Here is a 12,403-nt window from a genome sequence, read left to right on the forward strand (position 1 = left end):
TAACAGTTTTGAGGCTCTGTTGCTGTCTGGAAATATTTTTAGTTACAAACACTTGTTCATTACAATTTTGTTTCTTCTTTTTGGTTGTTCACATTATTACCATAGTAACACAGTAATATACTTTGGTCTATACTACAATAACCAGCATTTTAGAAAAATAATTTTAAAACTACTTTTAAGATTATGCAGTGGCCTATTCTGGAACAGACGAAAGAAAGAAAGAAAGAAATATAAATATATAAGACAGAAGTTGCCCTGGCAGAGAAACTATTTTTAAAATTAGTGTCCTAATATGCTTGGTTGTAGTGTAGACAAGGTCAAACATTGTTCTGCCAGATCAAAAAAAGGCAAAACTAGCTATTTATATTTTCTCTATGGTACGAAGGAATACGTGTCAGAGAATCTGTCTACTGTCTGCAGAACCAGAAGCACACTGTTACTTAAAGCAGTTACCTGATTACAAGTTTAGTGGGTGCACCAGGATCTATGGATTTAGCAGTTTGTTAGTAACTAAATTAATCAGGCCATGAAGTGCTTTATTTTTTTAAACAGTTATTATCTCCTGTACCTAATTTTCTAATAATTTCCTTTGTATTTGATTCTAAAAGCTCTATTCTAAGAAACAAATACATAGGTGAATGTTGATTAACAATATAATGTGTCTTTATTTAACAGAAATCACATTATTCAGCTGCTTCTCAGTATACTTGCAATATATGGCACATAAACTTGGAAGCTCTTCCAGACTGGGTAAAATGTGCAATAGAAAAGGTAGGTTCCTGGATTTATAAACATAGCATTTGATATTTTATTTGGAGAATAAAGAGGGGCAGCAGGCATTAGTCAGGGCAGCATTTCTGATGTATCAGATGGATATACTTCTGGTATCTTGTATAAGGGGGCTGGTTCTTGAGTCAATAACGTGCATTAAGGCAGTGGTTCTCAACCAGGGATACATGTACTCCTGGGGGTATGGAGAGGTCTTCCAGGGTAATCAACTCATCTAGATATTTGCCTAGTTTTACAACAGGCTACATAAAACGCACTAGCAATGTCAGTACAAACTAAAATTTCATACAGACAATGACTTGTTTATCCTGCTCTATATACTATACACTGAAACGGAAGTGCAATATTTATATTCCAATTGATTTATTTTATAATTAAATGATAAAAATGAGAAAATAAGCAATTTTTCAGTAGTAATGTGCTGTGACACTTCTTTGCATTTTTATGTCTGATTTTGTAAGCAAGTAATTTTTAGGTGAGGTGAAACTTGGGGGTACGCAAGACAAATCATTCTCCTGAAAGGGGTACAGCAGTCTGGAAAGGTTGAGAGCCGTCGTATTAAGGTGCCATTGATGTATAGTATTTATTATTGTGTTTATTTATTTGCATATATACTAATATATAGAAACAGGATCTTGTGTTCCTAGTCTGCTATATATGAATTTATTTACCTTGGGCCTGATCATCCACAATTATAAAGCAGAGCAGCTCCATTTATTTAAAGAGAGCTATGCCAATTTACATCAGCTAATCATGTGGCCCTTTAGTTTTTTGTTGGGATTGATTACTGTGGCTAGTAGTTCTAATCCTGCTGCTAACAAAGGAGTGGCATTCGTTCACAGAACGGGATTGAAGAGGGATAGATATAATTTGTGAAAACTCTAGCATGGGGTTTTAGGAGAGATTTTGTTTCTTTTAAAATCTTGCCCTGATGTCTGTATTGGGGAGTGAATAGCAAATAGAAAATAGATCCATTCCTGCTAATCTAAAGCCTTTTATAAATCTAGTGAAAAGATAGTCTTTGGCTCTTCTGAGTCTTTAACTGTTCATATAACGTCTAGAAATAATCTCTGACAACTTTTATCAAGAGATTACTTCATCCGGGGTATCCTCTTTGAGTTACTACTTTGAGTTTAATAGCTAATATTGTGGAATTTATTTAATAGATAATTATAAACAGTGATATTGGCCTATGGTTTTCTTTTTCTGATTATCCTATCTGATTTTGGGACTCCATCAGTATTGATAGCTTCCTTCATTTTGGGGAGAATTTTATTGGATTTTAGCACTTTGTCATAAACAGCTAAGAGTGTTTGATATTACACACACAAAACTATATTAAAAGAAGATTAAAGATGCAAAGTCAAACACTCAGAAGTTAGGAAATATGAGAATTAAGGTTGCCTGTGCAATTTTAATTTGGCCCCCTTTGTTATGAAAGAGTCCTTAATTACATGATCACACTCTATTCTTTTCCACAAGACCCTGACTCATTCAGTGCACAGGATGGACTTGTTCTGGGGATGAATCTGGATTGTGAACTGAAGGAGGATATTGGCTGGAGGACCCCTGCCTCATTTGTTGCAAAAGTCTGAATGTAGTGAATGAGGCAAGGGATTGCAGGAAGAGAAGGGCAGGTCTCATGGTTAAGGTAGTTGAATTGCATTCTATCCCTGTCTCTGCCACAGAGTTCCTATGTGATATGAGGCAAGTCACTTAAACCAAACTTTTCACAGGTGGCCACTGTTTCCTCATTTTCTGGATGCCTGACTTGAGACTCTTGGTCTGATTTGCAGAAGTGCTGAGCACTCACAGCTGCAGTTGGGCTCAATAGGAGCTGTGCTTTGAACATATGAAGTACTGTATCATGCTAAGTACTCTGAAAAATAAGGCCATACATGTCTCAAATTGAGCGTCCAAAATTAGTGGATACTTTTGACCTTAATCTCTGTGTGCCTGAGTCCGCCATCTGTGAAATGGGGCAATAACCTCTCATCTCACAAAGGTGTTATGACAATAAATTCATTAAAGTTCGTGAAGCATTCTGATACCGTAGTGTTGCACAGTATAAGGAAACCTATGAGGAAATTAATAATTCTGTCTTCAGAGCAGGGTTTGGATAGTGTTCAATAAATAAGGCATGAGGCCACACATTGAACAATGAGGAGGAAACAAAATATTAAATAGGTACTTATTAAGTGAGTACCGTCCAGTCTATTGCACTGAATGAGACATGGGTCTTATGAAAACAATAGTATGTGATCATGTAATTAAAGAGTGTTTCATAATATATGTGCATAAGGGGAACAAATTAAGGTTGCACAGTCATTTCCTAATTTTGAGTGTTTGACTTTGTAACCTTAATGATGATCTTTTAACAGGTTTTTGTGTTTGTAATCTCCTAGGTTTTAAAAAAAGTAGACTGAAAAAACAGTAATTCCATCATGTGGCATCATACTGACACTCACAAGATTAATCAACGGGGTTGGAAGCTTTAGTTCTTCTTCAAGTGCTTGCTTATGTTGATTCCATTCTAGGTGTGTGCATGCCACATGCACAGTTGTCAGAGACTTTTGTCTTAGCGGTATCAGTAGAGTCGGCTGTGGCACCCCTGTTACCAGATGTTACTTTGGGGTATGCTCATTTATTAGGGTTACTCTTCTCGGGGGTCTGTAATTCTGTTAATGTACTGCTTATGCCACTTGTGTGTTCATATGGAGCTCTACTCTTTCCTTCTGCAAGTCTCTGCCCAATGGAGCAATCCTACAGGACCTAGGTTTCCCAGGACTGGGTTCCTCCAGCCCTGGAACTGTGTGTGTGTGTGTGTGTGGGCGTGCGTGCACATACACGCGTCTGAGCGGACTGGGCAATCAGCACTCTTAAGCTGATCCCCTCATATGTCCCTGTACGCAATGGGCTGGGTTAAGCAAGCTGTCACTCTTATGTGCCCCTGGTCTCAATAGGCTGGGCTGAGCAGCACTTTCAGCTGCCCCAACTCTTATGTGCCACAGGTTTAACACGTCCATATTCCATTTTCATGTTACAATTGTACTGGTAGTAATTGTACTGGTAGTAATCCACTTGATGAGCAAACCCCACAGTATTTTTGGGCGCTACAGGCATCTTTAGCTTAGGTAAAAGAAGCATTGCTGCAGAGTAAATGCGGGAAGCTAAAAACACAAAAGAGTAAAGTTCAGAGAGAGAGAAGCAACCAGCTTAACCATAAAAGTTATTTATTGAATAATAGTGATAACTACACAAGGAGGGCTAACCCAACATACCATACATTATTAAAGGTTAATACCTGAGGTAGAAAGGAAAACAGAGAGAGAGAAAGAGAGGGATCTCAGCCACTCCACGAGGCTTGAACTGGTCGGGGTTCCCAGATGATGGTGGTAGCTCAGGGTCCTGAGTGCTGGAGACAGGCAGAGCCCCCAGCACAATCAGTCAGGAGAAGATGGACTCTCAGTGGAACTGATACTTAGTTTGAATCTAAGCATCAGACCGCGAACTGGAGGGTAAGTAGGGATTTTTGTAGAGAAAATACAATGGTTCAAGGGAGAACACTAGATTTGTTTATAGGTAAACTGATGACTTAAGGGTTTTCTTTAGGCTAGACAATAGGAACTGATCACTCTTGGCTGTGGGTGGTGCTTTCTTCCAGGGAGCTCACAACACAACTAGGCTGCTTCAGTATTTTTGGATATCAATCAAGGATTTATTACTAGAATTGGTCTGATAATTGCTGAGCTCCGTGTGTGCAGGCATAGGTTCATTAACATCTGGAGCAGAGATTCCCGTGATGCCATGCTTCCCTGTTTTTCTGATCCCAGAGTTCAGTGCGGTTCTCTGTTCTCCATTCTGTATGCAAATTGAGAGGTCTCCCTGTCCCATCTTTCACGCAGATGAGGCTAGGGGAGTTGTCTCTGTTTTCTATTCTGCATGCTAATGGAGATGTCTTAATCTTGTCACCCTTGTCAGGAGGGGTCTAGGTGTGTCTCCCAACGCTCTTCACTGCTCTCTGCAAGCCTTTTCTCTGATCAATTTTGGTTCAAGAAGAGACTGGTCGGGGGTGTGTGTCTTTCATGAATCAGACAGGCTAGATACTGCGCCCTGGTTCCCCAAAAACACAGAGCTGACTGGTATCACCCCCTTGAGTGCTGCACTCATGCACTGGTATATTAGGTGCCACTGACCCTACCCTCTCTCAGTTCCTTCTTACTGCCTGTGATGATTGGTTGGAGCTCCCTGTGTTGCAGATCGCAAGAGCATTAGCGGTTCTTTACAGCCTTTGTTATCTTCTTTGTATATAGTTTGTAGGTACTTAGTTAGCCATTAAGTTAAGAGTTAGGTTAGTTGGTAGTTAGAGTCCCGGCTGGGACTTCGCCCCAGAACGAGGCATGCCCCGCTCTCCCGGCTTCAAACCATGCTCGCCATGCAGCAGGCCGATGCCTATCAGTGCCCCCCATTACAGCTGCTTGAAGTGTTTGGGGGAATCCCATAGAAAAGACAAGTGTCGAATCTGTAAAAACTTTTGACCTATAACCCAAAAGGAGTGGGATATCCACTTGAAGGCCCTCCTCCTGGAGGTTGAGCTTCATCCTGCAGTGCAGCACTCCCACTCGGACACCATGCCGAGAACTTTGGCATCGGTGCAGAGTGCACCACTGGCAGCAAGTTGTGCCGGTCCCCGTACCATTGGTACTGGCAAGCTTCCCATCAGAGATCGCTGTTGCCCAGGTCACCTTCGCCCAGACGGCCTCCCAAATGTTGGTCCCTGCCTGGGTGGGGCCGCTCCTTGTGACGGCACTGGTCCCCTTCCCCTGTACCATTCATCAGGCAGGTGTCGTTCCTCGCCCTCACCTTGCTGGTTGCAGACCAGAGTCAATCAGCAGACTCAGGCCTCGATGACTCTGCCCTGGTTGCTGGAAGGGCAGTGGTCCGAGATGGACTGGGAGTTCAGCTCCTTGTCAAGAAGAGGTGATTGGCCACCGACTCGTGAGACCAGTGCGTCACCTGCAGTGACAACATGGCAGCAGGAACAGTGGCCCGCTCAATGGCCATATTGGTACCCGTGGGGCGTGCCAGTAATGCCAGTCCTGTGTTCCCACCAGCCCTCCTGGCTGCTTCGGAGAGGGAGGGGGAACCTGCTCGTCCACAGGTGGTGCAGTCGTCGTCCCTGGACCTTGCGGTGGCAGGTCCCTCCCAAACGGGCAGTCCCCCCGATGACTTCAAGTGGCACTGGGCCCTCCTTCAAAGGATGCCTGCTAACTTGAACCTACAGATTGAGGAGGTCGCGTAGGAGTCTGACGACCTCTTTAACATTATATCCTCCTCCACGCTGGCCCAGGTTGCGCTGCGTGTCCACCCAGGGATCCTTAAAATGGCCAAATCACTGTGGCAAACCCTCTCTTCCATTCCGCTGACTTCTAAGAAGACGGAAAAGAAGTATTACGTCCCTGCAAAAGAGTTCGAATACTTCTACATGTACTCTCTAGTGGTGTCACTGGTCGTGTCCGCTGTGAACGAAAGGGACAGGCAGGGCCATGTTAGTGGTACATCAAAGAACAAAGATGTCAAGAGACTTGATTTATATGTCCGATTTATTCAACGTTCAGCCTGCAATTCAGGGTATCTAACCACCAGGCCTTGTTAGGCAGATACAATTTTAACCTGTGGGACTCCTTTAACAAATTCAAAGGGCCCTCCCACAAGATCGAGCCCAGGAGTTTGCTGCTTTGGTGGACAAGGGCACAGCGGGGGGGAGCCCTCCAAATGGCCTGGGATGCTACTGGCTCCGTGGCCAGGGTGGTCACCTCCGTGGTGGCCATGAGGTGCAGCTCCTGGTTGCAGTCCTTTGGGTTGTCCCAGGAGATGCAGGCCACTATTCAGGACCTCCCACTTGAGGGGGCGGAGCTTTTCTCCAAGCTCGTGGACTCAAGGCTCCATGTCCTTAAAGACTCCCATGCCTCCCTCTGCTCCTTGGGCCTTCACATTCCTCAGCAGGCCAGGAAGCCATTCCGTCCTCTGCCTCCTCCACCCCCACAGTCTAGGTCCTGGGGAACTCCCCGATTGGGTTCCTACAGGAGAAAGGACAAAGGCAGAGGCAAGGGGTCTACGCGGTGACACCCATCATCTTCCTGCTCATCTGCTCAGCCTGACCCTCTTAGAAACTGGGAAGGCCAGATGCAGTCATTTTGAGGGTGCGCTCAAGGACAACGCCCCAGTCACTTCACTGGATCCACCCTCCCTCTCTTTCCTTGACCGCCCCTTCCCTTCTGATCGGCCTGGTCTCGGCTAACCTTGGACCGTTGGGTTACACCCTGCAATTTGTAGCCGACCCTCCTCTCGCCCCCCTCCCCGTCCCTCTGGAAGGTCGCGTTCCTGGTTGCAGTAACATCTGCCCTCTGGGACTCTCAGATTGGGGCATTCACCTCGGAACTGCCCTATATGGTCTTTTACAAAGACACAGTCCAGCTGAGGCCATACCTGGCTTTCCTGCCCAAGGTGGTCTCTCAGTGCATAGAAGCCAGGACATTTTCTTACCTGTCTTTTTTCCAAAGCCGCATAAGTCGGAGGAGGGGGTGCATAGGCTGCATTCCCTAGTTGTCAGGAGGATGTTCGCTTCTACATGGAAAGAACCAAGCCATTCTGCAAGTTGACGCAATTGTTCGCCGTGGTGTCCGACAGTATGAAAGGTCGCCCAGTGTCCACTCAAAGAATTTCTTCTGGGATCACCACCTGCATTCACTACTGCTACGATCAGGTGAAAGTGCAACCCCCGGCAGTTGCAACCACCCACTCGATCAGGGCCCAGGCCTCTTCAGCAGCTTTTCTGGCTCAAGTGCCTATCCAGGACATCTTTAGGGTGGCTACCTGGTCGTTCATCCACACGTTCATGTCCCATTACACACCTACCCAGCAGGCCCGGGACAATGCTGGCTTTGGTAGGGCAGTACTACAAGCCACTAAGCTGTTAACTCCAAGCCCACCTCCTAGGATACTGCTTGTGAGTCACCTAGAATGGCATTGATATGAGCAAGCACTCAAAGAAGAAAAAACAGTTACCTACCTTTTGTAACTGTTGTTCTTCGAGATGTGTTGCTCATGTCCACTCCATTACCCGCCGTCCTACCCCTCTGTTGGAGTTGCCAGCAAGAAGAAACTGAGAGGGTGTAGGGTTGGCGGCACCTAACATACCGATGCATGAGCTCAGCACTCAAGAGAGCACCACAGCTGACTCTACGGATACCACTAAGGCACAAATCTCTGACAACTTTTGCACGTGTGCATGCACACACCTAGAAAGGAATGGACCTGAGCAACGCATCTTGAAGAACAACAGTTACAAAAAATAGGTAACCATTTTATCTATTGCACAGACCTCTGTCACTTCAGCTAACCAAAACTCACAGCAGCAGTAGGTTTTCATCATCCACATGGACTGGCAGTACAGGGGATGAGTCAAACACTTTGTCACTGATTTTCACAGATATTTCTTTATTTGGGACAGCAGAGAAATGGTGAACTCTGGGATCTTGGGTTCCCTTCCACGCTCTACAGAGAAGTGTGTTCTAGTGGACACAGACCCTTCTGTCTGCTCCCTAAGCTTGACCGCTTTTGCCTGGTCACCACCAACCTGTTTCTGTCCCAGTGCCCTCTCTTCCTCAGCCCTGGTTCCAATCCTATGCTCTTTTGCCTCACCAGCCTGTCTCCATTCTTCAGGCTTCTCAACACTGTTCCAGTCTCTTTGCTCAGCCAGTCCTACTCTCCCCTTGAGTCCCATCTGAGTTCCAGCCTACCCCCACTCTCCCAGTCTGTCACCTTTCCTCCATTCCTGGTTCCTCATCCAATCTCTCTCCTCTCCCCCCTGGACTCCAGTTGTTTTCCCCCTCCCTGACTTCTTTTCTTAGTTTCTTTGTCCAGCTAGTTCCAGTTGTCCCTCTGCAGCCTAGCTCCTTATCAAAATCTATCTCTCCTTTCACCCGCTCCCCAATTCTCAGTCCTAATCTCTTCGCTCTCACTACTCTAAAGCATGGGGGCACTAGAGCTTGTTAAAGAAAAGGTCTCCAGAAAGTTTTTTAACATTGCAAAACAATTTATTTTTCCTTAACCTTGTTCCCTGAAAGGGCATACCTTTTTGGCTGGAACTTCCCAAAACAATTCAGCCTGAGGCAGACACTGGTTATGGAAACTTTCTGCCCAAAGTTTGTCAAAGTTATAAGCAACAGGCTGAATAATGGGAAGTGTCAGGCAACCTTAATAATAGGCAGTGCTACCAGCTCCTTCTATAATATAACTTTAGGTTCCTAAGTTAGAAATATCTAGCTTATGTCTATAATATTGTCTAATCACTTGGGCCTTAATCCTGCAAACACTAAAACGTATGTTACAAATAGCTCCATTGAATAAATTAATATATTGATTTGAACTACTCCATTCGTAAGTAATGAATGTGCATGAGTGTTTGCAGGATGGGAGCTTTGGTATGTATTTCCCTTAAAAAAGGAAGCTGTGACGTAATAATGATAAAATATTATTGATAATTTCACTTAATAACTCCATGTTAAAACTTACTGCTTAGAGAATGTGTTTTAGTACCTACAGTGTTCAGCTTACCTTTACTGATGCCAGTTCTGGTATGGATTTCTCATTTTTAGTGTATGTGCTTGTACCTTACATTGTCACTTAAAGTACAAAATAACTCTCTTGAATTTCTATGATATGTGCAGCTTTATTCATTTTTGTGGGAAATCTCTTCCCACTGTGTTTGGTATGCAAAAGGTATATCAACACCCAGAAAACTTAACTGTGAAATTATACCTGCTAAGTCACAATTAGCTTTGTGGACTGATTTAATCATTTTAAAGAATCTAATGTTTTATTAATGATACAGTACCATCCTCACTCTATCCACAAAATTTCTAGAAATATTTAAGAATATTTTTAAGCAGCTGTATTTTGAAATGTGTTGTCTTTCTAGAGGTTTTGTTTCTCACCCTCCCCCCACCCCCATTTATAAAGGACAGTTTTCAAAGGTCTAGTTTGATTTATGTTTGGTTTTGTTTTTACTGTGCAGTCTGTTTTTTGTCACTTGCAAAATAAAAAGTGGACCCCTTTATTGGAGGAAAAATAATCTATCAGTTTTTCTTTTTTATTTACAATTAATTCTTTTTTTTTTCTTTCTTCTATAGGCAGGGTGGATGATTGGAAAACTGAACTGCCCATTCTGTGGAGCCCGTTTGGGAGGGTTTAACTTTGTCAGCAATACAAGATGTTCTTGTGGCCTGTTGGCAAATATACATCTCTGCAAGAGTCGGATTGATTATCAGCCAGCTTGTTCAGTTAGATTAGCGAGATCATCAGTAAAACAGATGTCACTTTACAAATTTCCATCTGGTTCTAATAACAAAATACAGCACTGCATGACAGGTGGAATTTTGGGACCCAGAAATCAAGGGCTTTCATACATGGCCAAAAACACGAATGGTACTGGAAGATTAACAGAAGCACTTTGCCTGGAGGTGAGATCAACCAGCTTTGAGATGAACAATAAAAAACTGTACTTGAAAGTGTTTAATAAAAAAAAAAGTCGTTCAGCTTCATGGCCTGTGAATGAGAGATGCACTAGAAAAACTTGTCATAGAAAAACACATAGTTTGGATTTGAATATCAGAGAGAGACTTGTCTTGTTGCCTAGTTTGTATGGAGTTTCCAGTAAGGGGCCTATTTACCACAGGCAAAATGAAACACAATCCATTTACTCAAGAGGTAGCTTGCAATTAGAGTCCAGTAGAAATAATAATTCCTTTCAGGGCCTGTGTAATTCTGATACTGATGAGCTACCAAAAGAGTTTTCAGTTACTTCCTGCAATACATTAACCTGTAGAGAGACAGCATGTGACTGCTGTTTTGAAGCTTCTGATCAATGTTCTGGGAGTGCCACTGCTGACCAACTGCCTTTCATGATGGACCTCTCTTCATCTGTGACTGCTGTAGAAGAGGACATTGGACAGCAACACATCACATCTGTTGATTTTGTGCAGCCTGCCAATTTTTCCTTGGTTGCTGTCAATCAAAAGCTAAGCAAAAGAGAGAGAAGCAAGTTGAAGAATTTGAGGAAAAAACAAAGAAAGCGAGAAAGGTGGCTTCAGAAGCAGGTGAGTGTATGAAAAATGACCCATAGCTTTGCTTGTACAATTTGGTGCGTCAGTAAAAGAGGAGCTTTAAGAGATGTTGTTTTTTTTAATTTTGCCTTTTAGTGCCTGTGAAAGATTAATAGTACACAACTACACTGATATAACGCGGTCCTCGAGAACCAAAAAATCTTACCGTCTTATAGGTGAGACCACGTTATATCGAGTTAGGGAGAGGAACCGCTCCCTGCCCCAGCTCATGTCCGCTCTGCCTCCGCCTCTGAGAGCGCCACCGCCGCTCCGCTTCTCCCCCCCTCCCTTCTAGCCTTGCCGCGCCAATCAGCTGTTTGGCGCGGGAAGCCTGGAAGGAAGGAAGTCGGGGGGGGAGAAGTGGAGGGGTGGCAGTGTGCTAAGGGGAGGAGGCGAAGCAGAGGTGAGCTGGGGCAGCGAGCGGTTCCTCTGCGCCCTTCTCCCACCCAGTTGCTTGCTGCGGCCCTCCCCGCGCCCTCCCCGCACCTCAGCTCACCTCCGCTTCGCCTCTGTCTCCTCCCCTGAGCATGCCGCCACCACTCCGCTTCTCCCTTTCTCCCTCCAAGCCTTGCCCTGAATCAGCTGTTTGGCGTGGCAAGCCTGGAAGGGAGGGGGGAGGAGTGGAGCGGTGGCTGCTCGTGGGAGAAGGCAGAGCGGAGGTGAGCTGGGGCAGGGGGCTGCAGCAAGTAAGGGGGGGCGCAGAGGAACCGCTTGCGGTAACATGAATTCGGATATAACGAGGTAAAGCAGCCCTACTCCCAGAGTGCCGCTTTACAGCGTTCTATCCGAATTCGCGTTCTATCGGACCGCGTTATATCGGGGTAGAGGTGTGCTGTCCACAGCCAGGCACCATGAAAACAAGAGTTGTGGAACCTTCATACATACTTGGTTTTTCCAGTTCAATTTTCTCTCTGCCTGCAGCAGGACTGCTTTTTGACTACAGAACCACATTTTCATGAATGGAGATTGCTAGTCTAGTCAGTTTCTGTCACATTTCTTGTAGTTTTATGATGTAAAAACAAATCTGCAGTAGGATTCTAATACCACAAAACTTACTTGATGTGACCAAAGCAAACTTGAACCCAGTTCTTATAGACTGAAAGCACTGACTCTCAGGATTTCCTGGCTACAACGTTAGCTTGACCCACTTTTTCACAAAAGTAAAGACCAGACAGGTAAAATTTGTAAAAGCTGTGTCAGAAGACTTACATTTAACTATTACTTCTTATAAGATTATATATAACAATAGTAACAGATTATTTTTAATATAAGAGATAACAGCCTTTAAGAATTTTTAAAAATTAAAGGTGTCTGATTCTCTGCTGCCTTGCAGCTTTTGTGATATTTACCCATGTGCAAAGGGGGGTGAAATCTTACCATTGATATCTGATAACATTTTACACTTGCTTTGCACAGGTATGAAAGACTACATAATGTGAAAATCAATA

General features: G+C 44.2%; 1 protein-coding gene across 3 annotated transcripts in view; it reads left to right on the forward strand.

Annotated features, from left to right (window-relative positions):
• The window catches only part of RNF180 (ring finger protein 180), a 136,159-nt gene that overhangs the window by 15,318 nt on the left and 108,438 nt on the right, over nucleotides 1–12,403 (forward strand). For 2 of the 3 annotated variants that reach the window (XM_077816918.1, XM_077816919.1), the window contains exons 3-4: nucleotides 676–771; nucleotides 9,984–10,949. In XM_077816918.1, coding sequence (XP_077673044.1) covers nucleotides 676–771; nucleotides 9,984–10,949 — 1,062 coding nt within the window. The remainder of the gene's footprint in view (nucleotides 1–675; nucleotides 772–9,983; nucleotides 10,950–12,403) is intronic. The other variant, XM_077816920.1, reaches the window with a different exon arrangement.

This window comes from Eretmochelys imbricata, chromosome 5 (genome assembly GCF_965152235.1).
Source record: "Eretmochelys imbricata isolate rEreImb1 chromosome 5, rEreImb1.hap1, whole genome shotgun sequence".
NCBI lineage: Eukaryota > Metazoa > Chordata > Testudines > Cheloniidae > Eretmochelys > Eretmochelys imbricata.